General features: G+C 54.3%; 9 protein-coding genes across 9 annotated transcripts; 3 read left to right on the forward strand and 6 right to left on the reverse strand.

The window, feature by feature from the left end:
• Nucleotides 1-245: 245 nt before the first annotated feature.
• CLUP02_05710 (cytochrome P450) lies at nt 246-2,959 on the forward strand (the record flags this gene model as incomplete). The annotated part of the gene is made up of 10 exons (XM_049284716.1): nt 246-338; nt 403-468; nt 556-618; nt 729-785; nt 821-958; nt 1,043-1,256; nt 1,323-1,464; nt 1,548-1,750; nt 1,815-2,065; nt 2,156-2,959. 10 exons carry the CDS (start codon nt 246-248, stop codon nt 2,957-2,959), a joined length of 2,031 nt encoding a protein of 676 aa, XP_049141859.1.
• A 476-nt stretch (nt 2,960-3,435) lies between these two features.
• Nucleotides 3,436-7,313, reverse strand: CLUP02_05711 (sphingolipid long chain base-responsive protein LSP1; the record flags this gene model as incomplete). Its single annotated transcript, XM_049284717.1, has 13 exons — nt 3,436-4,214; nt 4,365-4,773; nt 4,839-4,875; nt 4,924-4,989; nt 5,203-5,270; nt 5,326-5,691; nt 5,747-6,275; nt 6,331-6,445; nt 6,491-6,581; nt 6,711-6,808; nt 6,870-6,923; nt 6,992-7,107; nt 7,198-7,313. 13 exons carry the CDS (start codon nt 7,311-7,313, stop codon nt 3,436-3,438), a joined length of 2,844 nt encoding a protein of 947 aa, XP_049141860.1.
• An 845-nt stretch (nt 7,314-8,158) lies between these two features.
• On the reverse strand, nt 8,159-8,386 carry CLUP02_05712 (uncharacterized protein; the record flags this gene model as incomplete). Its single annotated transcript, XM_049284718.1, has 1 exon — nt 8,159-8,386. The coding sequence occupies one exon, from the start codon at nt 8,384-8,386 to the stop codon at nt 8,159-8,161; it is 228 nt and encodes a 75-aa protein (XP_049141861.1).
• A 2,008-nt stretch (nt 8,387-10,394) lies between these two features.
• On the reverse strand, nt 10,395-12,009 carry CLUP02_05713 (ribophorin I; the record flags this gene model as incomplete). Its single annotated transcript, XM_049284719.1, has 3 exons — nt 10,395-10,674; nt 10,734-11,594; nt 11,654-12,009. 3 exons carry the CDS (start codon nt 12,007-12,009, stop codon nt 10,395-10,397), a joined length of 1,497 nt encoding a protein of 498 aa, XP_049141862.1.
• Nucleotides 12,010-13,401: 1,392 nt separating this feature from the next.
• CLUP02_05714 (hexokinase) lies at nt 13,402-16,003 on the forward strand (the record flags this gene model as incomplete). Its single annotated transcript, XM_049284720.1, has 9 exons — nt 13,402-13,552; nt 13,606-13,907; nt 14,019-14,116; nt 14,178-14,313; nt 14,364-14,463; nt 14,520-14,545; nt 14,605-15,015; nt 15,071-15,525; nt 15,580-16,003. The coding sequence occupies 9 exons, from the start codon at nt 13,402-13,404 to the stop codon at nt 16,001-16,003; spliced, it is 2,103 nt and encodes a 700-aa protein (XP_049141863.1).
• A 186-nt stretch (nt 16,004-16,189) lies between these two features.
• Nucleotides 16,190-17,678, reverse strand: CLUP02_05715 (arginine N-methyltransferase 2; the record flags this gene model as incomplete). Its single annotated transcript, XM_049284721.1, has 2 exons — nt 16,190-16,224; nt 16,280-17,678. 2 exons carry the CDS (start codon nt 17,676-17,678, stop codon nt 16,190-16,192), a joined length of 1,434 nt encoding a protein of 477 aa, XP_049141864.1.
• Nucleotides 17,679-18,896: 1,218 nt separating this feature from the next.
• Nucleotides 18,897-21,469, forward strand: CLUP02_05716 (VTC domain-containing protein; the record flags this gene model as incomplete). Its single annotated transcript, XM_049284722.1, has 3 exons — nt 18,897-19,451; nt 19,506-21,122; nt 21,188-21,469. 3 exons carry the CDS (start codon nt 18,897-18,899, stop codon nt 21,467-21,469), a joined length of 2,454 nt encoding a protein of 817 aa, XP_049141865.1.
• Nucleotides 21,470-23,342: 1,873 nt separating this feature from the next.
• CLUP02_05717 (uncharacterized protein) lies at nt 23,343-24,617 on the reverse strand (the record flags this gene model as incomplete). The annotated part of the gene is made up of 1 exon (XM_049284723.1): nt 23,343-24,617. One exon carries the CDS (start codon nt 24,615-24,617, stop codon nt 23,343-23,345), a length of 1,275 nt encoding a protein of 424 aa, XP_049141866.1.
• An 889-nt stretch (nt 24,618-25,506) lies between these two features.
• On the reverse strand, nt 25,507-25,623 carry CLUP02_05718 (uncharacterized protein; the record flags this gene model as incomplete). The annotated part of the gene is made up of 1 exon (XM_049284724.1): nt 25,507-25,623. The coding sequence occupies one exon, from the start codon at nt 25,621-25,623 to the stop codon at nt 25,507-25,509; it is 117 nt and encodes a 38-aa protein (XP_049141867.1).
• Nucleotides 25,624-25,723: the final 100 nt, after the last annotated feature.

The following is a 25,723-nucleotide window of genomic DNA, read 5'->3' on the forward strand; positions in this document are numbered from 1 at the left end:
GAACGTCCTATGGGTGACCAGCATCGAGGCCCGGAACAAAGAGTTAAGTCCGCAAATACCACCGGCAGATGCCTGAATCTATATTCGAGAGATCGCCATTGGATGAACTGCTAAGGGGTCCTCTTTAGAGTTTCGGACCTGTCAACGTCAAAGGTAAGTAAAATGAATCGTGAAGAACAGCAATACTTCCCGTCGGACCGTCCCTCCTCAGCCGTTAGTAATCGCCAAGTTGCATCCCGTTCGGCATGATCCGCTTGTGTGGCCATGTTACATTCCGGTTCGTCCCCGGCAACATTCATGGCGATGCTGTCAAACTCGCCAACCAACCATTTCACCCTGTGTGGGGTGGGATTTTGACTTCAGCTGATGTTGATCACAATTGACAAAGTTTTCAAGGTTTAGGATTCAGATTGGATCACTTCTCTTCGTCGGATCTCGAGTAGAAATAACGAGAAAGACTTCGGCGAGGTATGGAGTACTTCGTATATACAACACAGATGAGAGTCACCAGTATTCGTAACCGCTGATTAAGGTATCCCCTGAGTCATGTTGTAGAAACTGGTAGTTGTACTTTCCACAAACATCTTACATGCATACTTCGAATACTTCAGAGATAAGGTTTAATACTGCGAGGATGATACTCCACTGACTGGTTCGCTCAATACGTATACGGGAACGACCACTCGAGAGCACGCGATTGCTAAGCTTTGACTTTGCATCGGCGACAGCTCACGTTCAACGGGTCTGAACCGGCCAAGAGAAAGTCTGACCTCTGTCATTTCAAAGTAAGAGCTGGAACGGTTCTATCTGAGCGGTGAAGAATGTTACGCCGGGCTATTGTCGCATCAAAGATGGCAACGGACGGGAAATTGGAAGCCCGATTCTCATTATGGCTTCCTTGGGAAAGCACCTCAAGCTGCCAGACCAAGCCTCAAAAACGAGGGTGCGATTCCCAATAGTGACAGAGTGTATACGTCTGCATCTTCTGCCATATCTGTTCCAGCACTGATCCTGGACCCTTCTCATCGCGACTTTGTAATAGCATGCAAAGATGGTATACTTCATAGCTTGTCTACTGTTGGTCACGGCATACGTTGTGTCTATTGTTATCTACAGGTTATTCTTCAGCCCTCTGGCTCGTTTTCCTGGGCCGAAATTGGCCGCTCTCACATTCGGCTACGAGTTCTATTACGACTTTTTCAAAGATGGGGGTGGTCGATACTGGGCTGAGATCAACCGCATGCATGATGTATCAGGTAAGTGACGAAGTGATTCGGAGTTACTTGTTCAACTCCAATATGTTAACTTATCTCTCTATACAGGCCCCACAGTGCGTATAAACCCATGGGAAGTGCACATTCGGGATCCAGAGTTCGCCGAAGCCTTCAAAATCTCGAGAAAGACGTCCCGGCCGTGGTGGTATTACCGGTCCAATGGTCCGCCGAACAGTGTCCTACAAGCCGGGTAAGTGAGACTGCCTTATGGACGTCTGTCGTCCTCATTCACGAGTATAAGCTGACCCCTTGTTCTTCCGTGCCTCTACTCAGCCCTCATGAGCTACATCGGATGCGCCGCGAGGCTATCCTGCCCGTGTTCGCCACCCCTCTGGTCATGTCTCGCGAACACTTATACGAGGCGCTGGTCCAAAGATTACTCGCGAGATTCCGCGCTGCCAAGGGCACCGGCGCCGTATTGACCTGTGAATCAATCCCCTTCCCTCCCAATTTCCCTATACCTCTACTTCCCCATCGTCAGAGGTCTTGCGTGTGTACCTGGTGACTTTGCTGACCCGCTGACCTGTCCATGATCTCTAGTGGGTCATGCTTTTCGATGCCTCGCCATCGATCTGACGTGCACCACGAACCTCGGCTACGACTTTGGGTTCGTCGACGTCGAGGACTTTGAAAATGACATGTTCAAGATTGCGAGGACTTTGGGTCGCATGAACATGATCAGCCGTCACATCGGACACTGGTTCTTTGCCGTAATGCGAGCACCTGCGCGCTGGGCCAAGCGCGCAGAGCCTGTCAGTCCTGGAATGATTCGTGTTCTACGATTCCGGAACGTAGGTGGTTTACTTCATCATCATCATCGGCGTCAGCATGAACAAAAAGCCTCCACGTGACTAACTGAAGTGTGTGGCTTCTCTGCTTAGATGATCGATCAGGCCGTCACAGATCAGTATCGCGCTGCAACGACCAATACAACAAATGTACGCGAAAAGACTGTTAGTAGCGCCGGCAGCGGTAATGATAGCTTCAAATCCACCGTCCAGCACATTCTCGCCTCAAATCTCCCAGCCCACGAAAAAGAGTTGACGCGCGTGGTAAACGAGGTCTGGCTCTGCATCAACGCGGGCATCGACACAGAAGGCCAAGCCATCGCCTTTGCGACCTTTATGCTCCTAAGCCACCCCAACGAGCTCGCACGGCTCCGCAAAGAGCTAGCAGGATGCGAAAAGAGACTCGGCAGACTCCCCACGTACCAAGAGCTCAAGGAGCTAAACTACCTACACGCAGTCGTCCAGGAGTCGTTCCGTCTAAACCACCCCATCGCTGGCCGCTTGCCCAGAACTGACCCGGACAATGAGATTCAGTACGGGGACGTGGTGATACCCCGGGGCGTCACCGTTTCCGTTTCCACGTACGATATCTACCTTGACGCCAACATCTTTCCGGATCCGCACAGATTCGAGCCCGGACGTTGGCTTGACCCGAGTGAGAGGAAGCGCCTTCGGAAGTACGTCAACAACTACGGCCGCGGGACCCGCAGCTGCGTGGGGATGGACGTGGCCAATATGGGCATCTATCTGACTCTGGGACGTATCTTCGCTCCGTCAGCTGGCTTCGAGCTAGCGTTGCATGATACGCTGTATGAGCGCGATGTCGCCTTTGATGCCGACTTTTTCGGGGCGTTTCCCAAGAGTGGTTCGAACCACATCAAGGCAATTGTAGTCTAGAGAAACATGATTTATGGGCTTGTGTTTGAGATAAGCAAGTGTCTTCTGGGGCAAAGTGTTAGATTTCTGCTCAACAAAATCAATCATGAGAATGACATTACCAAAGGCTCAAGTTCACAAGACTTCCTAGCGGGTAAAAGCTCAAAATGAGTAGATAGGGGGACCTTTTATCGGCTCGCCCTTTTCCTTGGTACGCTTTAAATATGTTCAATAGACTACCTCTGGGAAGTCTGATCCCTCTTTGCGCGGTGAAACTGGTTGATAATTGTGGGTTGGTTGTTGTGTGACCCATGAAATTGTCTTCGGAGTCTCCCCAGAAAAGGTACCAAATTGTGTTCCCGTAGATACTTGTTAGCCATATAATCATCGTTGCATGCTCAACCACATATCTTGAAAGACATGTCCGGCAGACAAATCCACCTGAGAGCCTCCAACCAACCCGAAGCCATTCGTACCCGCCAGATCATGGTATACCCTTATTCGTCATCCTCTCCCTCTTCCTCGTCACCATCATCATCCTGTTCATCCTCATCCTCATCCTCATCATCATCCTCTTCATCCTCATCCTCACTCCACCCGAAATAATGCGGATGAGCATACCCAGAATACAACGGCCGGCTCTCCATCCTCCTCGCCCGATCCTCCTCGCTCATCCTCCCCTCGACAAACCTCCACGTATCCATAACAACAACATACTCAACCGTATCCCCCTCCCCGTGATGAGCCCACGTCTGCCCGCCGAGTTTACTCGCCCCCGTCCAAGTCCACTCCACCAGCTCCGTCCCCTCGGCACTCAAATACCCTTCTTCCTCTTCCTCTCCATCCTCTCTCTCCCCTTCCCCCCCTCCCCTCCCATCATCCCTCCCAGCACCACCACCTCCAACGACCAACTTCCACCCCTTATTCCTCCCCACAATCCCCATCATCTCCTCCCTCTTCCCCACAAGCGTCTCATACTCGACCCTCAACTCCCTCAACCCCTTCGGCCCCCGGAACCCCCGCAACCAATCCTCCTTCATCCTCAAAGGCTCGTCGCTCTCCCAGTGCCACCAGTCCGAATACCGCACCGTGATCGTCAACACCTCGGGCCGGAACTTCGGCTGCGCAAACAGCGTCGCCAGGTTCCGCCCGTCTTCGAGCCAGTACATCTGCGTAAAGAAGCGCACCTTGGTCAGGTCGCGCGCATGTTGCTCCGTCAGGGCGGAGAAGAAATTCTCGCAGGCGTGGTTTCTCGTTCTTCCCTCCGGGCCGCGGTCTGCAGATTTTCATACACGAGATTAGTTTCCTTGACCATACAACTCAAACCACGTCAAATTCTCCGCAAAGACCTTCGTGCAGAGGCCAGACAGGGGCACAGGAGGAATGATAAAAAAGAAAGAAATAACGAAGAAGAAACAAAACATACCAAACCAAAAAGCCCACTCCAACTCCCTCAAGAACACCTTCTGCCCCTCCACATACGCCAGCTTACACGCCCTCAGCAAACTACTACTGCTCTTCCTAGGCCCCGTGAACCCAGGCCGATACCAGTACGAGTCCTTCGGGTACGCCGTATCCCCCTCCTCCTCCGAGACCTGCACCAGCGCCAGCGCAAAGATCTCGTTGCGGATCTCGCCCGGTAAAGTCCCAAAGAGCGGGCATTGGAGCTGGTTGTCGTACGTCGAGACGTCAATCGTCGTGGTTGAGTCCATGATTTCTTCTTCTTCTTCTTCTTCTTCTTCTTCTTCTTCCTTGGCGATACCTCGTAGAAACGAAAGAAAAGACTTCTTATGAAAAAGATGATAATTGGAGGTGATGGTTGCCAAAAAAGACCACTCGTGCGAGTGGTGGCGTACAGACGACCACACCACTTATAAACCTCGTCCCTCTCCAATGGGACCGTGTTGGGCGTCGCACAGAGCGGGGTCGGCTGCCTGCTGTTGCCTGCATCCTCACATACCAACGTACCTCAACTGATTTCTCACGAACGGCATTCATGTATTTGACCAGCCAAGCCGAGAATAATTCTCTTTTCCGTGGTTTCCTCAACACTGGGGAGTTGTTAGACAAACACTAGGCGCGATCTCTCCCAAAATTGCGGTGACGAGACATGAACAACGAGTTAGGACGAGGAACCAAAATTAGAAAAAACTAGAATATGGTCACTCTACAAAACACCTTCTCAACATCGAAAATGATTCGTTCAATTATCTTTATTCCATGAAAGCGCGGCCGTAAGAATGGTATTACATGCAAGCATTAACATCTCCAACTCCAGCCTGTCCGTCCTAATATCCTTCATACAAACTGGAAAGCATCGCACGACGAATCCCTGTACCGCTCTAGTGAGCAGCCACAGACTCGGTCTGCCTGGTTCCATTGCTCACAATGCTATCGGTGTCCTTCTCCGAAACCGCCTGGTGACCAGGGACCGAGCCAGCTACGATCTTAGCGTCCTCGTCGTGTACCGCGTCCTGGGTGCCCCGGGTGTTAGACACGGACTCGGACGGTGCAGCGTTGAAGTCGTCCTGCTCTGGGCGCCAGTCGCGCAGGTCATCCTCGGCGTCGTTGAGAATCTGTCGCGCCTGTTGAGCGTGGTGATATGTGGGACGCTCGTCGCCTGGTACGACAGGGGTATCATCGAGGAGGTGAAGAAGCCGTCGGCCGTGCTTGGCAAGGATGATTTGCTTCTCGGCCCTCTCAATAGTAGCTGCGAACTCGGCTTCGTACGCTTCCTTGAGCTTCTGGCGAGTCTGTCCTTCTTGTTAGCGAATGATCGGTGTGAGGCGAGAGGGGATGGTTTCGTACGATATTCGTCAGTTGGGCTTCGGCGACCAAATTCTCTGCCTCGGCGCGGACAAGCTCCTGCTCGAGGACTACGAGCCTCGCGCTCTGGGGCTCCTTCATCTTGAGCTTGGCAATCTCGTCGGCAATCTTATCCTTGCCATCGCGGCTCGGCTGCACACTCTTCTCCGTGTTGCGAATGTGCTTCAAAACACCGCGGGCATCGTCCAGGGAGTGAGCATACTGCTCCTCCTGCTCGCCAAGCTCGCTCAGGATGACGCCAACCTTGTCCGAGACGTCCGAGACGGCGGCGTCGTTGGTCTGCTCGCCCCACTCGGACAGCTGGGTGGCGATGGAGGTACGCTCGCGGCCGGCGGTCTCGTGGGCGTTGATGAGGTTGTTCTCGCTCTTGATGATCTTGTAGAGCTTGCGCGAGAGCTCGGGCTGGACATTGCCGCGGAGGGAGTTGAAGGAGAAGCCGGCGCGCTTGGAGGCGCCGTTGTTCTGGGAGCCGTTGCGGCGGTGGTTGGATCTGATGGAGAGTGATCGGTTCCTGTGAGCGTGTCAGTCGAGGGCTTCGAGCTTGGTGGGTATGGCTGTGTATAGACGTAGAAGGAGGCGTGATGGGGACCACTGAAGCGGAAATGCTCAAAGGCTTCGTGCTGATGGCGATGCCATGGCACTCGTCGCTATTTTGGGGGGAGAACCAGCGTCGCATTTTGGCTGATGTGGTGATGGGTGATGTTGTGTGAAGCGGATCTCACTTACATGATGACGGGGTTGTCTGGATTTCAGAGCAAAGTACCTCTGTTACCCAAGCTGTACCTTCTGATGATATCGCGAAGCTCAGAGGAATGAGCTACCAGGATGCGGTGGGAAGGAATAAACCTGGTCCCGGTGGAGTGTTATGTGTACGAGTAAGAAGCTGGGTCTGGGTATCTACGGGATCTTGGAAGCCAAGACTCAGGTGCGCCTGTCTGGTTCAAACAGTTGGGGCACGGCGCAGGAAAAGGGTGTTCGTCAAGAGGAAAGTTGCAGTGTAAGATGCGACAGCCGCGATGCGATGCGACAAGGGTCCTGCGTTGACTTTAAGAAGGGGTCTCTGGGGAGGAAAGGATGGGGGGAAGGAAAGCCTTTGCGACGGCACAGTCGGGATGAAGGAAAGGGCCGAGTGAGACACTCATGTCATAGTTTGGGCTTGCTGGCAGGCCGGCATTCCACATCACAGGAGAGAAACTAAACTCAAGAGAGTGAAAGTACGTTGGCAACAACCCGGGTAGCTCTCGTAGCTCGAAGCTCTAGTCTTCTTCGGGCCGGGGAGAGCGAGGCAGGCCACGACAGCTTCCCACCACTCTGGGCATGGGCCTTCATGGTAGCTCAAGTATCTTGTGGTGAGAGGACAATCCTTAAGAGATAGTAGCAATGAAGCACGTCGAGGATTGTAGTTTGGTGGGCGGTTTGTGCGGCTAGCTCACCTGTTTACTACAGTCTCGTACAATAGAACAAGCTCTCTCTCAGCTTTTGGAGGTGTGGTGATGATGATGCGAAGGATGACGAAGGGGGGTTGGAGGGGTCGCGCCAATGATGTCATGACCCGTCCGGGGACCCTAAGCGACAACTCGGGAAAATCGTCCCCCTCCCCTCCACCTTATGGTGGACAGCTCCCCCCTTCAACTAGCTTCCTCCGAATCGCATCATCGTGTGACAGACATTTCACAGAGGGACGTCTGTCACCAGGTGCTCATACACTTTTACAGGCACAATGCCTAATCAAGCCCATAAGGCTGAGGAATCAAATGCCACCAAACTCGGGCAACTTCCAGGTGCTCATCCCGTGTTCTGTTGCGCACGGCTGTGCAATGTGTGAGGCTCACAGACGGTGGAAGCCGCATGGGTTTGTCATGCGCACTTCTTCATTCGTGATAAAGCACTTGGTGGAAATTCATCCCTAGATGCGAGAAGAAGAAACTTCATTGCGTGAAGAATGCTTGTTGATCGAGCCGATATCATATAAACTTGTAAACTTTCGTAGCAATCATTACCGCCCAGTCCAGAAAAGACACATTAATCATACAGAAACTCCAGATCCCCAGAAGCCGAGGGATACCACACTCTCGTGATCACACGATCGAGCGCCTGTCCGAAGTCGCGTTTAGACAGCTTTCTCTCTAACCAAAAGAAACCAGACCAGTGCCTCCCATATTCGCTATCGCTGTTCGCAATATTCTTCCACCATGGCTCATAAGAATAAACCTTCTTTTTCTTTCATCCGTCTCATGTATTTGCCCGTTCTTCTTTCCCCCACTCTCTGAAACGTCCATGGGCCGTTCCCTCGTCTAAACTCCCCCCGCTTCGTGCCGCTCCCACATGCTTAGGATTGTTCAAGCAGCTTTTCTGGAGCATGATGCTGATGCCGACTTGACTGACTGGCTTGACTCATCGGTAGGTGCGGCTCGTCCTCTCGTAGACGACGGGTTCGACGTAGCTGACCCGCGGGCTGCTGGCGACGTACGACCTCCTCACGCTCGTGTAGCTCGCGCGCGGGGAGTGTCCGTGGTGGTGGTGGTGACCGTGGTGGTGATGGCCGTGGTGGTGGTGATGGTACCGGGTCGGTACGATCTCCTCTTGGTAGTAGTACTTCTTGCCTCCTGCTCCGAAGCACATTTTGTATGATGGATAGGTGAGTTGTAAGCTCGGTGGTTTGTGTGTATGTCGCAAGATTCTGGGCCCAGTCGGTGCTTTGCAGTGAGGTATTAGAGGAAGTAGGTGGTCGCTTGTTGGATAGGGTTGGCGGTGTTGATATTAGGTCGTCGTCAGCTAATCGGGTGACAAGCTGGGTAATACGAGGTAGAAGATCCCAAAGAAGATTCTATTTGCTTCAAGTGCTAAGGCTATGCATGCGCCGGACTGGAGATGGAACCGCGATGGTGGTGGGCGGACAGGCTGCCTTTTTATGATTTCCCATTTTCTTCTTCAACCCCCTTCAACCCACAAGTCAGTCAGGCTTGGACCTCTCCTCCAAGCAAGTGTGTTCACTAAAGCAAGGTAAAGTAGCAGTAGTCAGGGGTGGAGGGGCGAAGGGAAGACTCGAGCTTTCCAAGGATTATGCGGTCAGTCATCCATCCCTTCTATCCCATCCATCCAACCCATCCCACCATTACCTACGATTAAGTGCCCTTTTCAGACGGGGACCGCGGCGGCCCTCACCGAAACCCTGGCGAGCGCGAGTGCTGGTTGGTTGGATGACGGTGGAGGGGAAAGGATTCATAGTGTAAGAAAAGCGGCTTGGCTTTTTCGTCTGCTGCATTTTCTGGCTTCCTCGATTCTGCTTGTTGCTGGTGGGCAGTGTTCGTTGAATACGCCATACGGTTACTTTCTCTTCCAGGCTTTCCAGGCGTGGTCATGAGCAATGGGGGAGTGGGCGCAGCTGCCCTGGTTTCCGAACCCATGCTCAACCCGCGCCGGGGAACAATTACGAACAGACAGTTAGAGTTGGGGGACCTTGGATCTGGCCATCCTTGTTCAAGAACAAGCAGATATGACGGACGTAAGAAAAAGTTCGGGGCGTGTCTAGACCGCCTGTGGGAGCTGCGTTAATCGATTACCACGCCCAGAAAGCCAGGGTCTCCCCACCTCGCAGTTTGATCCGCGTGAGATGGCAAATGGGTCCCCTAAAAACCACCTCTCTACGCAGTAATACAGCTCAGCAAAAAAGGTAGGGCGGACGGTTCTAGCTAGGGAAGAAAAGTTGGTTCTTTCGTAAAGAGGCAGGGTGAAGGGGTCTAGAACATCTCATCGTCTTTTTTAGAGTTGCGGCCTGACAAGTCACAGAATCACATAGTGTAAGGCCTCAAAACGAAGTAGACCTTTTGCAATTATCTGCCTGTCAAATCAATTCCTCTGCCCAACACCCGGCTCTTGAATCCGGGAACACTCTCTAAAAGAAACGGTACAGGTATCATTGACCGTTACCGTTACAGTCAAAAACGCCAACCGTTCCTGCAAGAAAGCAAGGAATTGTCCAGTGTAGGGGAGGAAATCCGCCACGGAGAATAAAAACACCACCCGAATCCTGTCAAACAAGCTTACCCGGCGACCAACGATCTCGGGGGGCCATGGAATTATTTTTCCCTGGCCGCTACAAGTTCCCTACAGGCCACCGTCACCTCTTAGTTCCTATCGCGTATAAGAAAAAGACTGGACGGCAGTTCAATCGCGTCGAGATCAGATCTTACTGCTAGGTGTCCGGCCTACTCCACCCACACACCACCACACTCACCGCACTGCCCTCGACGTCAGCCTGCATCCCCTTTCCCGGGGACCGGTCTCGTCTTTTGGTTTTGACAGCAGGGATGCTCTTCTCGAAGGCTTCTGCTCAAGTGCCTACGGATGCACTAATTGATAGGAGGTGCTAACTTTAGCATCTGTGATCCTCCCTGCTAGGCTAGGAGGTATGATGACAAAAGTCAGAAGAAGGCGGGTTCACGTGGAGGAGTTTAATTGTCATAGGTGGACCAATTCGTCAGTCCAAATCGTGATTCTCTAAAGCCGTTTCGTTCCGCGTTCTGCTTTTTGGAAATGCCCATCTGATGTTACATGTACAATGCTATGAAAAGCCCACTCAATTCCCATCCTTCCGCCCCTTGCTGTCTAAGAGAGGTATCGTTTGCATCTACGCATTGGTCGAAATCTTGGGGTTCAGTCCTCCAACGAGCCATGCGGCGGCGAACAGGGAAATAAAGCTGACGAAGATGACAAGGGGCTTCCGCAGGGCGGAAGACACCGAGTACTCGTAGGAGACAATCACCTCCCGATCCCGGAACTCGTCAACAAGGTTGTTGGCCTTGATGGTGACCGAGGTGCGTCCAACGGTGTCGAGGTACGTCTTGTGGACACTGATGACAGAGTCGACAATGGAGGACTCGGGGATGCTAGTGTAGAACTTCACGTTCCTGTGACGTCTTTGTTAGAACCCGAATAGTAACACAGACTTCTCTCAAATTTCACTTACGTTGCTCCCTCTGGCAGGAGAATCTGCAGGTTGACCTTTGCGTACTCGATTCCCTCGGGCTGCTTAGGACCCTCGAGGAAGGGGACGTTGACAACGTACTTGCCAGCCTCGACGGTGCGGACAAAGTTCTTGGCGTCCGAGTTCCAGCCGATGGTGAAGGGGTACTTCCAGCCGCCAAAGATGGGGTAACGAGGCTTGATCTCCAGGAGCGCCTCGCGCTTGTTGCTGCGGAATCTCGAGGTAGAGACGTTGCCAATAGCATCGACAAAGTACGGGTCCGCACTTCCCACCTTGAGGGGGAACTTCATCTCCTTGAGAGCGTAGGTGTTGGGGTTGTAGTACGCCGCCTGCGCCCACTTGACGCGGTTGAAGAGCTTCGACAGGTTGGCGCCGCGGTGGTAGAGCTCGTATCTCTCCTCAAAAGCCACATTTCCTCCCCAGTGGCTGACCTCGACATCGCGATCGAGCTGGGCGACGTGGGTGACGGGCTTGGTGAACTCGAAGCGCACCTGGGCGGGGGAGACGGCACCGGCGGGCTTCTCATCAAAGGGACCGTAGGTGAGCTTAGCACCTTGCTTCTGGGGGAACTCCTTGATGTCGCCGCTGCCAGGCAGCTTGGTGTAGTCGGGGATGTTGGACGAGTGGGACTTGAGCTCGGTCTTCTGCTTCGAAGTGACGTAGGCCGAGGGCGCGTACACGGAGAAGTCGTAGGTGAGGAATTGTTGCTCCTCCTGGGCGATCGAGGCCGGCAGGGGCTTGTAGGCCTGGAGAAGGTAGTAGGAGATGCTCAGCGTCTGCTGGCCGCCGGCCTTCAAGGGCGTAGGGAGCTGGATCTTGTAGTACTGAGTCTCGCTGTTGCACCTGTTAGTTCACCCATGTGCACTATTGGGTGTGCGATGTGCCCAAGAGCCAAAACGTACCTCAGGGGATCATACTCGACCGCATCAACGGTGAATGGGCCAGCTTCGGGGTTCTTCCTATCCTTGGCCTCGAAGCCTCCAATGCGCGACATCTGCTCGGGGGTGAAGGGCAGGTAGTATGCATCTTGGGGCTGCTTATCAATGTTCTCAATCAGAACATTGATTGACTCCTTGACGTAGTTCTTCTCGAGGGAGACAATGTGGACAAGATTGGCGTTCTTGAAAACCTGGGGCGGCTTGAAGTTGGCGGGCAGGTTGACCTTTGACACCTTGTCAGCTGCAGTCGTCGAGTCGGAGCTTGCGACAATCGGGGAGAGCAGGCTCAGAAGCCCGGCGGCAATGGCGAAGGCTCTCATGATGTGGGTTGGTGGAGGGAATTGCTCATCGACAGAGCTCTCCCGACAATTGAGAATCAAGAATGGAGAAAAGCGGTTGTTGAGACGCAATTGGGGGCTTTCACTCCATTGCCCGAATTGATGATCTGGCTCCTGAGACAGCTACCCCAGCCAAAAAGCTTACGGATACGTTGCTTGACGACGTGCACGGGCCATAGATAGCTCCACTTCACTGGGGAGTGGCCGGGTCGGGGCTGGGTTAGTCCGAGACGGGCACGCGGCACTGGCGCGGCCTCGGTGGAGGTCAAGCCACACTTTACCAATGGCAGGTGCCACTGCGGGACAGCTTCAGCCACGCGCTTCGTCCACGTTTTATCTCCTCGCTTAGGTACTTGGATACTTCATCACACGGGGCTCCACATCTGTAAATTCGCCAATGATGACTGGCTCCTGGCATCTGGTGGGGTGGACAGCTACCGACTCTCTTTTCCTTAGCTGCCATTTGTCCCTCAACAAGACGTCACGCACCGCAACCTCCGGGCTTTGGGAACGATTGAGAACGGCGCTTCCGGTGCTCCCAGTCCGTTTCTCCCGGGATGCTGACTCTCCTGGCTTGAATTCAGGTGCTCGTAAGATGTGGTATGTGGGAACACACTCTTCCAGCATCTCCTTCACGTGAGATATGCCATCGGAGATAGGTTGGTAGACAGCTATGGTCAGTTCAGGTCAACCCTAGGGGTCCACCGCTAGCTGCCATCTACCTTGACCATCCCAGCTATGGCAAGACCGCTGCAAATCTCGTGGTAACCTTTGGACGAGCGAGACGCGGGCTGGCGGCTCTGGTCCGCGACCAGTGGGACAACAGAGAAAAAGGTACCAAGAAAACTAGTGTGCAGTGTTTGGAGTTTGAGCTGCCCTGGTACCTAAGGCTCGTACGGATATACCAGTAAGGAGATAGGTAGACAGACATTGGATGACCCATCGGAGATGTGCCTCAGCGGCTTCGGGGGACTCGACTCGTCGAAAGGAAGGGGGCCACAAAGTAAGGTAACCGTAGTGCAGCAGCGTGCAGTGGTGCTGAGTGAGTGATCTCCAGTCCTGACAAGGTCCAGTCCGCCCGAGTTTGACCTCCTACCTCACCTCCTTCCCTCTCGGTCAGGTGATCCACGCCCATTCACCTTTTCCCTCAACGTCACTTCCCTCACCCGACGCACTTCACCTCTGGCGAATTGACCGCCTACCACCACCCACCTAGCAACGAACACAACACCAAGCAGACTTATCGTGTGTTTTTGGCCTACATCCCTACGCAGCTTCCGACAGCTTTTATTTTGCTGCACCCATCATCACCTATAGCTCAATCGCTACCCCTCATCAACTTTTACCCCGCCATCCGTCAGAGCTTCGGTCAAAATGGTTGGTCTCGGTCCCAAGGTTCCGCCCAGTAGGAAGGGTAAGTTTTGCAGCTGCGATTCCCCCTTCATTTTACTCCTTCTCCCTACCTTTGGACTCCTGAAAATACCCAAGGGCGACACGATGGCCTTGTATGCAAAAATGAAATGGTGTGCCGCCTCACGTTGAGACTGAGACAGCTCTCGAGATGATATGGTCTTCAAGCTACTGCGCACTGTACGCCATTCCGCTGGTGTCGTCCCACCCTCCAAGTCATCCTCAACGCCTCACCCTCAAAACTTTCGTCCCGCTCGCACCATCACAATCACCACCATCCAATCCTGTCTCTCACCGACGGCTGGAACGGCCAATTGCCATTCGGAGATGACGCGCCACAAGGCTGGACCGCCATGCAGCACTTCCCGGTGGCCGGAGCTTCCCCAAGCCAGAGGGGTACCTTGCTCGTCAAGCAAAAGCAACTCTCTTGGGAAAAGCTCAAGCCATCCAGCGTTGCGGTGGAAGACCTTGTCTCACTTTGCCAGACATTCCCCCACCTTGATCCCCCAGCTTTCTTTCTCCGATGACTGCAACTATCTAGTTATAAAGAAGCTGGCAAGCGCTGCTTGTCTCCCCTCCAGACCTTTGTGTTGACCGCTACATCAATTGCTTGTTGTTATTTGCCCTTTGTCTCGAGAGCTTCGATTCTGGATCTTGTTTTCCTGAACACAATCATTTTGTGATACCCATCCACCAAACGTTGTCACGCTCAAGTGTGGCAAGACACCAAAATCTTACAGCCAGCTTCACACAACCGTCACGATGGTGGACAGAGCGATTGCTCCCGCTACAAGGGAGAGATCCTACCACCACACCGATATCTTTGTGCCATCACGTCAAAGCAAGAACACACATCTACAGATTCAACACATTCATGTCCGCTAACTATGTGTGAAAATCTAGGTTCCATGGCCGATGTGCCTAAGGATCTTCTGGCTGAGGTCAAGAAGCTCGAGGAGCAATTCACCGTTCCGACTGAGAAGCTCAAGCAGATCAGCGCGCACTTCATCACAGAACTGGACAAGGGTAAGTTGACACCTGTTGGAAATTGAAGTTTTTCATGGAACTGACTTGAAGCATAGGTCTGAGTGTCGAGGGCGGTAGTATCGTATGTTGAGACCTGAATATTTGTTGGCATTTGGAGCACCTTTCTAACTATGTCTACAGCCCATGAACCCGACCTGGGTCATGTCCTTCCCTGATGGCTACGAGACCGGCACTTACCTTGCCCTCGACATGGGCGGAACCAACCTCCGTGTCTGTGAGATCACCTTGACGGATCAGAAGTCTGAGTTCGACATCATTCAGTCAAAGTACCGCATGCCCGAGGAGCTCAAGACCGGCCAGTCAGAGGAGCTGTGGGAGTACATTGCCGACTGCCTAGCTCAGTTCATCCAGACTCACCATCCCGACCACCCTCAATCTCAGAAGATTCCTCTGGGTTTCACCTTCTCCTACCCTGCCACCCAGAACTACATCGATGAGGGCATCCTCCAGCGCTGGACCAAGGGTTTCGATATTGCCGGAGTTGAGGGTCACAACGTTGTCCCTTTCCTTGAGGCTGCTCTGGCGGCCAAGGTATGATAAGATTACTTGAGCACAGATGAAGCACTAGTAACTAACTCCCGCTTAGAACGTCCCTATCAAGCTGTCTGCTCTGATCAACGATACCACTGGCACCCTGATTGCCTCTGCCTACACCGACACTAAGATGAAGATTGGCTGTATCTTTGGCACTGGCTGCAACGCTGCTTACATGGAGGACTGCGGCTCCATCCCCAAGCTTGCTCACATGAACTTGCCTCCCAACACCCCCATGGCCATCAACTGCGAGTGGGGTGCTTTCGACAACGAGCACAAGGTCTTGCCTCGTACCCCCTACGACATCATCATCGACAAGGACTCTCCTCGTCCCGGCCAGCAGGCCTTTGAAAAGATGATTGCCGGTCTCTACTTGGGCGAGATCTTCCGCCTGGTCCTTGTTGACCTCCACGACAACAAGTCTGTGCACATCTTCGAGAACCAGGACATTGCCAAGCTCCGTAAGGCCTACACCTTGGATTCCTCGTTCCTGTCCGCCATTGAGGAGTAAGTTTTCTTCATCTTGAAGCTGCCCCAGATTAGTATGCTAACCCGATACAGCGACCCCTTCGAGAACCTTCAGGAGACTAGCGACCTCTTCCTCTCCAAGCTGAACCTCAAGGCCACCAGACCCGAGTTGGAGCTGGTCCGCCGCCTTGCTGAGCTCATTGGCACCCGTGCCGCCCGCCTCTCGGCTTGCGGTGTTGCTGCCATCTGCATGAAGAAGGGCTACGACAACTGCCACGTCGGTGCTGACGGTTCGGTCTTTAACAAGTACCCCCACTTCAAGGCCCGTGGCGCCCAGGCTCTGCGCGAGATTCTCGACTGGCCTGCTAAGACCAACCCTAAGGAGGAGGATCCTGTTGAGATTCTCGCAGCAGAGGACGGCAGTGGTGTTGGCGCCGCCCTGATTGCCGCCTTGACCCTTAAGAGAGTCCAGAACGGCAACATGGCTGGCATTCTCCACCCCGAGAACTTCACATAGTCGTCCCAAGACACGAGGACGGGTTGAAGAGGCAATGAGATTAAACAAAAAGCGAGGTCTTGTTAGATTGGGGGGTCTTTTTGATAGGAAGTCTTATCTGCATTGGCTCTACGGTTATGTCCACCAGACCTACTAGATAGCTCATACAAGCAGTATTCCTACCCCCATCCCAGCTTTTACTTATTTTCAGCCCATGAACGTGCATGTGGGCAAGCGGTACTCTATCACCTGTTAGTATTGTCGAGGCATCAGTACACCCAGAAGAAGAAAACTCACTATCCAAAGTCCAGTACCGGCGCACGACACCCTCCCACTCGCCGGCGCCAGCCTTTTCCAAACCCTTCATGTCGACGTCCATCTCGTCCCACTCGACGTCCAGACCGGCGTCGGCCATGTGCATCTCGACGACCTTGGTGTAGACGTCGTAGCATATCCTCCGGTCGGCGCCCAGACCGTTGAAGAAGCTGAAGCGCCCCTCGAAATCGAGCAGGCCGGGGATGTACTCCGTGAAGAATGTCTTCAGCTGGCCGTAGTCTTCGCCAAAGGTGTCAAAGTAGATTGCGTCGTAGACTTCGCCGGCCTCGAGGAGCTGGGGGACGATGTCTTGCCACCTGCCGCGGTGGATTTTGTAGGCTCCTGGTTGGGGGGATGAGGATTCCCATGACGCGCCGAAGGTGGAGGGGATCGAGTCGTCTGGGTTTGCGGTGGCTTTGGTGGTGTTGTCGATCGCGGCGAGGACTTCGGGGTGGGCTTCGATGATGTGGTGGCGGGCGGGGGATGTGGAGCGGAACATGCTGTCGATTATGCCCATGCCGAAGCCGATGTTGAGGATGCGTTTGCCTGATGTCGCAGAGGCATCGGCGTCAGAGGAGCCCTGTGGCGGTGGTGGGATGAGGGCGTCGACGCTCTTGCGCATGATTTCCGTCTCCCACGCCATCATGACGCCGTTGCCGGCCTCGTCGACGAGTTTGCCGGAGGAGTAGGTCAGGTTCGAGGCGAGGTACTCTTCCGAGTTGAGGGAAGGGTCCTGGACGGCGGGGGGTTGGAACGTTTTGGGTCCTTGCTGCTGTTCCTCTGAGACGGGTGCTGGTGCCTCGACGAGTTCTGGAGCTTCTTCCGCATCGTGTACGTCCTCAATGACAACGTCGTTGGCGTCTGCGGTCCCTCCGACGGCTGCCTCGACCTCATCCTCGTCCATCTCCGAGCCCCCCGAAGAAAGCGCCTCATACCCGTCCAACAAGCCAAACAGCATCTCTGCGCGCACGCCGGCCTCGACGCAGAGGTTATAGAGGCCCTTTTGGCCGAGGCGGAGGGCGAGACAGCCCGGTGTCTCGTTGTTGTTGTCGACGTCGTTCCAGATTGCGCCGGAGAGGAAGAGCTCGTGGACTGTTTCCTTTGCTTCTTCTACCTGGAAGTCTTCGCCTGCTTCGCCGTCATCCCCGTTTTGGGCTTCATTCTCGGTGGAAGGGGGGGCAGGTCCGCAAGCTCGAATGGCGGCGTGGAGGGGCGTCTCGCCGGTCGTCGGGTCCTGGCAGCTCGCTTGGCCGGGCTCCTGGAGAAGTTTCTTGAGGGCGGAGGTGTCGTGGCTCCAAGCGTGGAGGAGGATTTCGCGGGTTGCGTCGGGGCAGTCTGTCGTGATGCGGGCTTGCATCGAGTCGTCGATCGGTGTCGCCATGGTTGTATGTATATGGTGGTTTGGAGGGGTAAGTCGAGGGATGTTGACTCTGAGTGTGGGGGAGCTTCGTTCGTCTGGGGGGAGAGAAAACCTCGATCGGAAGGAAGGGGTTCGGCGAAAGACACGGCTTTTGCTCCGGTCGGTGTGCCGGAGTTGGTAGGGGTGTCTAGGTCCGTGGTGCGGTAGGATTCTTCGATATCGGCCGGGTGTCTAGTCCGTACAACTTTTTTTTTTGGCCTGCCGTGTCCGCGCCGGTGTGTATCCCCCGCCGACCCCGCCATCCGCCGAACGAGAAAAAAAAAGTCGTCCAGGTCGAGCCCTCCTGCGGGCTGCAGCAACAGCTGGGCCACCGTGTGACGTCTGCCGCACGTGCGCATCTGCTGCTCGCAATTGGCCAATTGACACCCCCGTGCCGCCCCCTGCGGCTAGCTCTGGGTACCAGCGGAAACTGGAGCCAGACACCCACTGGGACCACCAGACTACCTGGAGCTAAGCCGGGTTGGAGCCGCGCTTTACTGGGTCAGGACCGCTAAAGGACTCGAAAGTTGCGAGGGAGATACGATGGCAGGAGAGGACGGATGCGCCAGCTCCCACGTTTTTCGTTTCTCGTTCTTTACATGCCTCGTGAGATAGAACGCTTGAATCCCGAAGTTGAGTCTTGCAGATTCGGAAACAAATCTAGAAATGAAGGGAGTTAAGTAAGAAAACATAAGGTAGTATAAGAAGCTGAAGGACAGTCAGGTGCCCTAGAGCAGTGGAGGATTGGCCGTGCGGTGTCACTCAGTTAACGTGGTTGGCAACTGCAGCACATTGCAGGCAGTACCAAGGTAGCGGCCCCCCCGTCTGAGGGCCCCCTGTCCGAAGCTTGTCTCGTAACCATCGGCCGCCGCCTCGCATTCCATCGCCTTTTGTTTTGCCTGCAACACCCGACCGCGCGACAGGCGAAAGCTTCCCAAATCCTCTCATACTTTTCTCCAATATCTGCAACATTTCCGCCCAAGTCGGTTACACGGCGCAAAAGCTGCATAAGGTGAGACCTCTATCCGAATAAATCTCCTCAATTCGACTCCACATCGTCAACAAGCAAGCCCCCTCAAGAATTCCATTACCCAAAAGCCAAACTAATTCTGGGCGTTTCTTCGACTAAGCCTCCTTTGCTTTTTTCTGCCTGGCTATGCCCATACCGATGATGCCATTTCTCTCGAGACCCGAATCCTCATGCTAATTGTCTACGATACAAAGACGCAGGAACGAACTTGGCGACCGAGTCTAGCACCCAGCGAATCTCCCTGGCGCGCCCCTCCCGGCATCGTCGTCATGAAGTTCGGCGAGCAGCTCCGCTCGAGCATCATCCGCGAGTACCAATGGTACTACATCGACTACGACGCCCTCAAGGCCGACCTCAAGACCGCCACGGGCCCCGTCACACCCGCCGACAATAGCAATGGCAAGGGCAAGGGCGGCAAGCGCGAGTGGTCCGAGGAGGATGAGGGCCGCTTCGTCAAGAAGCTCGAGGCCGAGCTCGACAAGGTCCATACGAAGCAGCAGGTCAAGGCCATGGAGATCTCGAGGCGCATTGCCGTGAGCGAGCGCGAGGTCAAGGGCGTCGTCAATCGTCTCGTCGAGCGCGGCCCCCGCGAGGAGGGCCCTAGTGAGGAAGAGTTCATGCTGCTCGAGGAGGACTTGAGCGACATTATTGCCGATGTCCACGATCTTGCCAAGTTTGTCCAGCTCAACTATACTGGTTTTTACAAGATTATTAAGAAGCATGACGTGAGGCATTCCTTGCGACATTGCACGTTCGGGTGGATCACTGACGAGGCATAGAAAACAACTGGCTGGCACCTCAAGCCCGTCTTCGACACCCGACTCAAGGCGAAACCATTTTACAAGGAAAACTATGACGCTTCCGTAGTTCAGCTTTCCAAGTTGTACGATCTGGTCAGGACGAGAGGAAACCCAGTCAAGGGTGACAGCGCAGCCGGCGGCTCTCAGGGAAGCTTCGTTCGCAATACGACAAAGTACTGGGTCCACCCAGACAACGTGACGGAGCTGAAGCTCATCATCTTGAAGCACTTGCCCGTACTTGTCTTTAATGCAAGCAAGGAGTTTGAGATCCAGGACTCGGCCATCACGTCCATCTACTACGACAACCCGGAGACTTGGGATCTGTACGAGGGCCGTCTGAAGAAGACGGAGGGTGCCGAGGCCATTCGCCTGAGATGGTACGGTGGGATGCAGAGCGAGAACATCTTTGTCGAGCGCAAGACCCATCGCGAGGACTGGACCGGGGAGAAATCCGTCAAGGCGCGATTCTCGGTCAAGGAGAAGAACGTCAACGCCTACATGCGCGGTGAGCTGCTCCCCGCCGCTCTCTTCGAAAAGGCGCGTAAGGAGGGCAAGAAGCCCGAGAAGGCGATTGCCGAGGACGAGAGACTCGCAAAGGAGGTCCAGTACTCGACTCTCAAGAAGGGATACAAGCCGGTGTGCAGATCCTTCTACAATCGTACCGCCTTCCAGCTTCCCGCTGATGCTCGAGTCCGTATCTCGCTCGACACGGAGTTGACCATGGTCCGCGAGGACAACCTGGACGGCCGTAAGAGGTCCGGTGACAACTGGAGACGTATGGACATTGGTATCGACTATCCCTTTTCGCAACTGCCCCCCGAAGACATTGTGCGCTTCCCTTACGCCGTTCTCGAGGTCAAGCTTCAGACGCAGCTCGGCCAAGAACCTCCGGAATGGGTTCGCCAGCTCATTTCCAGCCATCTTGTGGAGGCCGTGCCCAAGTTCTCAAAGTTCATTCACGGAGTCGCTTGCCTCTTCCCCGACCGCATCAACCTGCTTCCATTCTGGATGCCGCAGATGGACGTGGATATCCGGAAGCCCGTTACGCACGACTTTGGAATCCACAGACCCAACCAGTCGGCAACTACCACTACATCAGATGATGACGAGGATGACGAGCTAGACTCTGATGACGAGGAGGGTCCCTTGGTAGCCAGCAATAATGGTGCCACTAACGGAGAGTCGAGTGGTCAGGGAGCTGCTAGGAACGGCGGGACCGCGCTCGATGTCGAAGGCCAGACCGTCGATACCATTGCCCCCGTCGACAACGAAGACTTTTTGTACGACTCGGACGAGGAGTACGACGCCGACGAGGCCCTCGAGGAAGCCAGACGGGTCGGAGGCTGGACTTACTACAAGGCGCTTGCCTCCACAAAGGCACAAGCATTTGGCGAGCGCGCCATCGACGTGCTCAAGTGGACCGTGCCGCATCCCCGTGGCTCTGTGATCCCCAGGCGTGAAGTACAGACGACGCTCTTCGGCTCGGGGGCGATTCAGACCAAGAGGTTCAAGGCCCCCAAGGGCAAGAAGATTTACGTGCCGGTCCGCGTGGAACCCAAGGTGTACTTTGCCGCCGAGAGAACCTTCCTCGGATGGGTGAGTCTCTCATATCCTCTTGACAAGAAATCCCCGAACAGCTGCTAACACAACCAAAACAATAGCTCGAATACTCCATCTACGTCGGCACCGTCGCCGTCACGCTCCTCAACTTTGGCTCCAAGCCCACGCCCATGTCCTTCATCGTGGCCGGCGTCTTCACCCTCCTCGCCATCATGTCGCTCTGCTACTCGGTCGTGATCTACCTGTACCGGAGCAACGCCATCCGCAACCGCAAGGCGGCCAAGTTTTACGACAAGTGGGGGCCTAGCGCGCTCTGCGCTTCCTTGTTCATTGCCGTCCTGCTTAACTTTGCGTTTGAGGGCAATGCAAGGGAGTATTGGTAAGTAAGGATTGTCTGGATGGTGTGCGTGCGTGTGTGGTGTCTAAAGTAGTTTTACCTTTTATCTTGGAAAAAGCGAATTGTGTTGTTTTCTTTTTGATGTATTGTGTATTGTAGCGGAATCGTATAAAGATGGTCTATTAGAAACTGGTAGGGTTGGTGTGTCTTATGCCCACCCTTCTTGATTGCGTTGTTTTGGTACGGAGCATGGTTTATTGCTTCTTGCGATGGCGACTACATATATTATAACGTATCCTACTTGAACATGTAGACATTCATTGAGCACAAGGCCCCTACTTGCACCCATTTGCTACCTGTGTCAAAATAAGTCCTTTTATCCGGTGTGCCATTGTCAGTCGATGTTGAGGGAAAACAAGACAGCTATCCCAGGCTACCTACTCAGGCAATACCGTGAAGTCCAGAATACGCCACAGCGAAACGCAATTCTTTTCTCTCGAACTTTTACTCTCCATATTTTCACGATAACTGCCTCAAGAATGCGAGAATCTGTGGCCCTGTGAGTCCATGATGTTCTCCTCCAGCTGAGAATCGGTACCTACCACACAAACATATGCTTTTGAAAGGCTATTTACTCGTTCAACGAATGGGTTTTCCAACTTCAATCTGCATCATTGACAATGTTAGTTGACTTGGTCTTATTGGGTAATTATTCACGAAGCGATCAAGTAGTGTCTTTTTCCTCGTGAAAAAAAGAAATTTGGACAGGTTGACAAGTCGTGTAGTTGATGCTGACCGCATTAAATCCCATGTCGCGGATCTTGGCCCTTCACTGCAATTTTAACCCCACTAGAAGGGACTGGACGTGGCCAGCATCCATCCAATGACACGACGGCAAGACTTTCGCCTTTCGTAGTTGGTAACAAACATTTACGTTTTTTCGATTCACTTCTCGTAATGCTTTTGTTTCTAAACTATAGGGTATCAAATCTTAAAATCGATACGACCAGATCTAAATGAGGTTCTCTGGAAGGTAATGCCATGAACTTTTTGAGGTCGGTTGAGATGAAGTAGAGCAAATACTTCAATAGGTGCTAACAAGTTCATTTGCCTTTGCTTTGATGTAATGAAGTCCGTTGATGTGCCTAGATATGCAGGCACTAGGCTGAGCTGACCCCTCACCGACTGCAGCGTTGAGGATCCTGACCAACGAATCGAGGTTTCACTGCAATTTTAACCCCCCCCCCCCAAGGGAATTGAATACCAGGCAGGGTAAGCAGGCTACCCACTTACCCTTATTGGTGGTGGAGATGATATAGGGGGCCTCTTCACAGCAAACCCCCTCCCCCCCCCCTATAGAGGGTTGGACAAGGGAAGACAACAAAAATTGGGATATATATACAGATTCGTACCAAGTCTGCCCGCTTTTCTACTACCTGTGCGGGCTTCCAATTTCTATTCGTAACATGACGAGAGTAACTTCCCAGCGTGGTTGAGAAGCCCAGGTATGCGTTCGACAAAGGACAGATGGAGAAGCTTGGAAATGGGCAAGCCTTTGCCATTGTTCGGGTTAGATATGTGGTAGTGTGAAGCTTAGAGAGTCACTCAACGAGGTCGAATGTTGCTGTTTAGTCTACTGCGATGTTGGCTCGTTTAGAAACACTGTTTGAAGTTGACTGGCCTGACAATATTGCATATTCACTTTCACTTTCAGATGAGCAATATCAGAATAATGGTGTCAACAGTTGTTGAAGCTATCTAACTACCCTAGTACCAAATACACTTCCAAGCCAAACCCAAGAAATTCAAAATATCTCAAACTCCAACATCATTGACCGTGAAGCTTCCATTACATCCAACCGTTTCCACCAAAAAGAAAACTTCCTTCTCGCGTAAGAAGCAGCAAACATCTGACTCTTCTACTCGATATCAACCTTGTGGATCTCAGTCCACTCCTTCTCAACCTTGGGCACAGTCACCACCAAAATTCCATCCTCCATCTTGGCCGTGATAGCCAGCGCGTCAATCTCCTCCCCTCTCTCCGAGGCAGCAGGAGCATTCTGACGCGTACGAGGCGGCAGCGGCACAGACCGGCTGAACATTCCGATCCTCCGCTCCCCGGACGCCAAAGTCGCCAGGAAGTCCTCGTCGCCGGGCCGGTACACCACGCCCGCGACGCGTAGCTCGCCCCTGTCGGCGTCCCAGTTCACGCCGACGTCCTCCTTCTTGGCGCCGGGGAGGGCAAAGTGCAGCACATAGGCGCGGTCCGTGGAGAAGATGTCGACGGGGGGCGTGAATGCCGAGTCCATGTCGGCGTTGTCGTTGTCGGCGGCCGCACCACCATCGCGGGTGCCGGCGGCGTTGTTGTTGAGGCCGCCGAAGCGGGTGGCCCAGTCGCGGACTTGTTGGGCAAAGGGGTGGTCGGCGAACTGGTTCAGCCACTCTTGCCAGTTTGCGAAATCAAAGGTGCCGGCTGGGTTGTGGCCGTAGGGCGGGGGAGGAGGTGGAGGCGGGTGCGGTGCGCCGAAGGGGGGCGGGGGACCGGGGGGAGGTGGTGGGCCCCGGTGGCCGTGGTGGCCGTGTCTGCTGTGGCGCGCGCCCCAGGGATCGGATCCGCCGCCGGGGGGTCCACCGCCGAAGCGACCTCCGCGACCTCCGCGGCCTGGACCGCCGCGGCGGCCGGGGCCATGGTGGTGGTGAGGGTGGGGATGGGGGTGACCTGCGTGCTCGGGGCCGTCTTCGTTGGGGCCGTCACGCATGGTATCGGGGGAGTCGTCCTTTTCCTTGTCGGAGAAGTCGCCCTCTTCGGGGGTATCGTCTGCGTTGCGCATGGTCTCGTCGACGACCTCGCCCTCGCCGTCGTTCATGTCGCCGCGCCGTCCGTGGTGACCTCTGCCGCCGCATCGACCGCCACCGCGGCGACGACCACCGAATCCACCGCGGAAATCACCCCAACCGCCGTAGGGGCCTCCCCAGCCGCCAGGGCCACCGGGGCCGCCGCCAAAAGGGTGTTCGGCACCGTGGAAGGGGAAGCCTGGGGGGAAGTTTGCCCAGGGACCGGGGCCAGTGGAGTGGTCTACACCGGCGCCGGCGCGCATATTGGGGTCGAGGGAGTGGATGAAGCTCCAGAGGCCTTGAGGGCCACCTGGGCGACCCCAAGGATTGTTATTACCGTTTGGACCTGCCCAAGACATGTTGATTGTTGTATGTGATTGTGTGATTGTTTGTGGGTGTGGGTTGATGAGGTTTGTGTAAGTGAGGAGTAGGATGGTGAGGATGGTGATGATTGTCGGAAAGCAATGAAGCTGAGGAGGGAAAGGAACGAAAGAGCATGATGACGATTAAGGAGTTCATTTATATATCAGGAGACGACGACGACAGGGCCATATCATTTACAAGGCAGGAGCATGCGTAGGCCTTTCGTCTGATACACTACTGGCAAAACGTGGAAGGCAAAAACACTTGCGAAAGCACCATGTCGAACCAGTCAGAGCCACACTCAATACACCTCTAGCCTCGAGCGGTCGAACAGGTCAGAATGGTTTCGAAGGGAAAGGACATGGGCACATGGGGGGAGGTACAACATCGCCACGCGTCGTCGTGGTAGGGCGATCGGCCCAAACAGCTCATTGGATCCCCGTCGGTGGGCGGTAGACTTCTACACCGAGCTCCGAACCAGACCAATTTGTTGATGGCGTAGTGCAAATGTCCGCGGCGGAGTGTAGATTCAGGCGTGGTCGGAGACCGAACAAGAAGGTTCCTTAGCTACGCCTTCATGACTCTAGACTGCTAGAGAAAAGCCGCGTATTGTTTGATTGCCTTGGAGAGAACGCCGCTATCGCCGCCATTTCTTTGACACGTCCCATGTCAGTTGTGTTACGCAGCCCGCGCGGGACCGAGCAAGAAAGCTTCAGCTGAGCAGCCTAGAGCCCGGGCCCGGGAATGGGCTGTTGGCAGCGGGATATGGTGAAGTGCGGGGTGGAGTGTGGCGTAACTCGGTCCCGCTGTGTCAGTTTGCGATGAGCTCGGGAGTTGGGAACTTGCGTGTGCCACACTTCAAGCACATGGGAATCGGGTGCAGCTTCAGATTGTGGATAGTGGGTGGTCACTGAGATGGTGCTTGATTCTTCGCCACTGGCAGCAGAGAGGACGCGCACGCCAAACTGAGGCCTCAATTCGTGGCTGGTGTTGTTGGTCCATGCAATGCGTGGAGCTGTCGTAAGGCTTGTAAGTTGTGTGAGTCAACATTCCCCTGGATGTGACTCGCTTTCGGAATAAGTTGCCGGGATATCGTTGAGGC

The sequence above is a fragment of the Colletotrichum lupini genome, chromosome 3 (genome assembly GCF_023278565.1).
Source record: "Colletotrichum lupini chromosome 3, complete sequence".
NCBI classification, from domain to species: Eukaryota; Fungi; Ascomycota; class Sordariomycetes; order Glomerellales; family Glomerellaceae; genus Colletotrichum; species Colletotrichum lupini.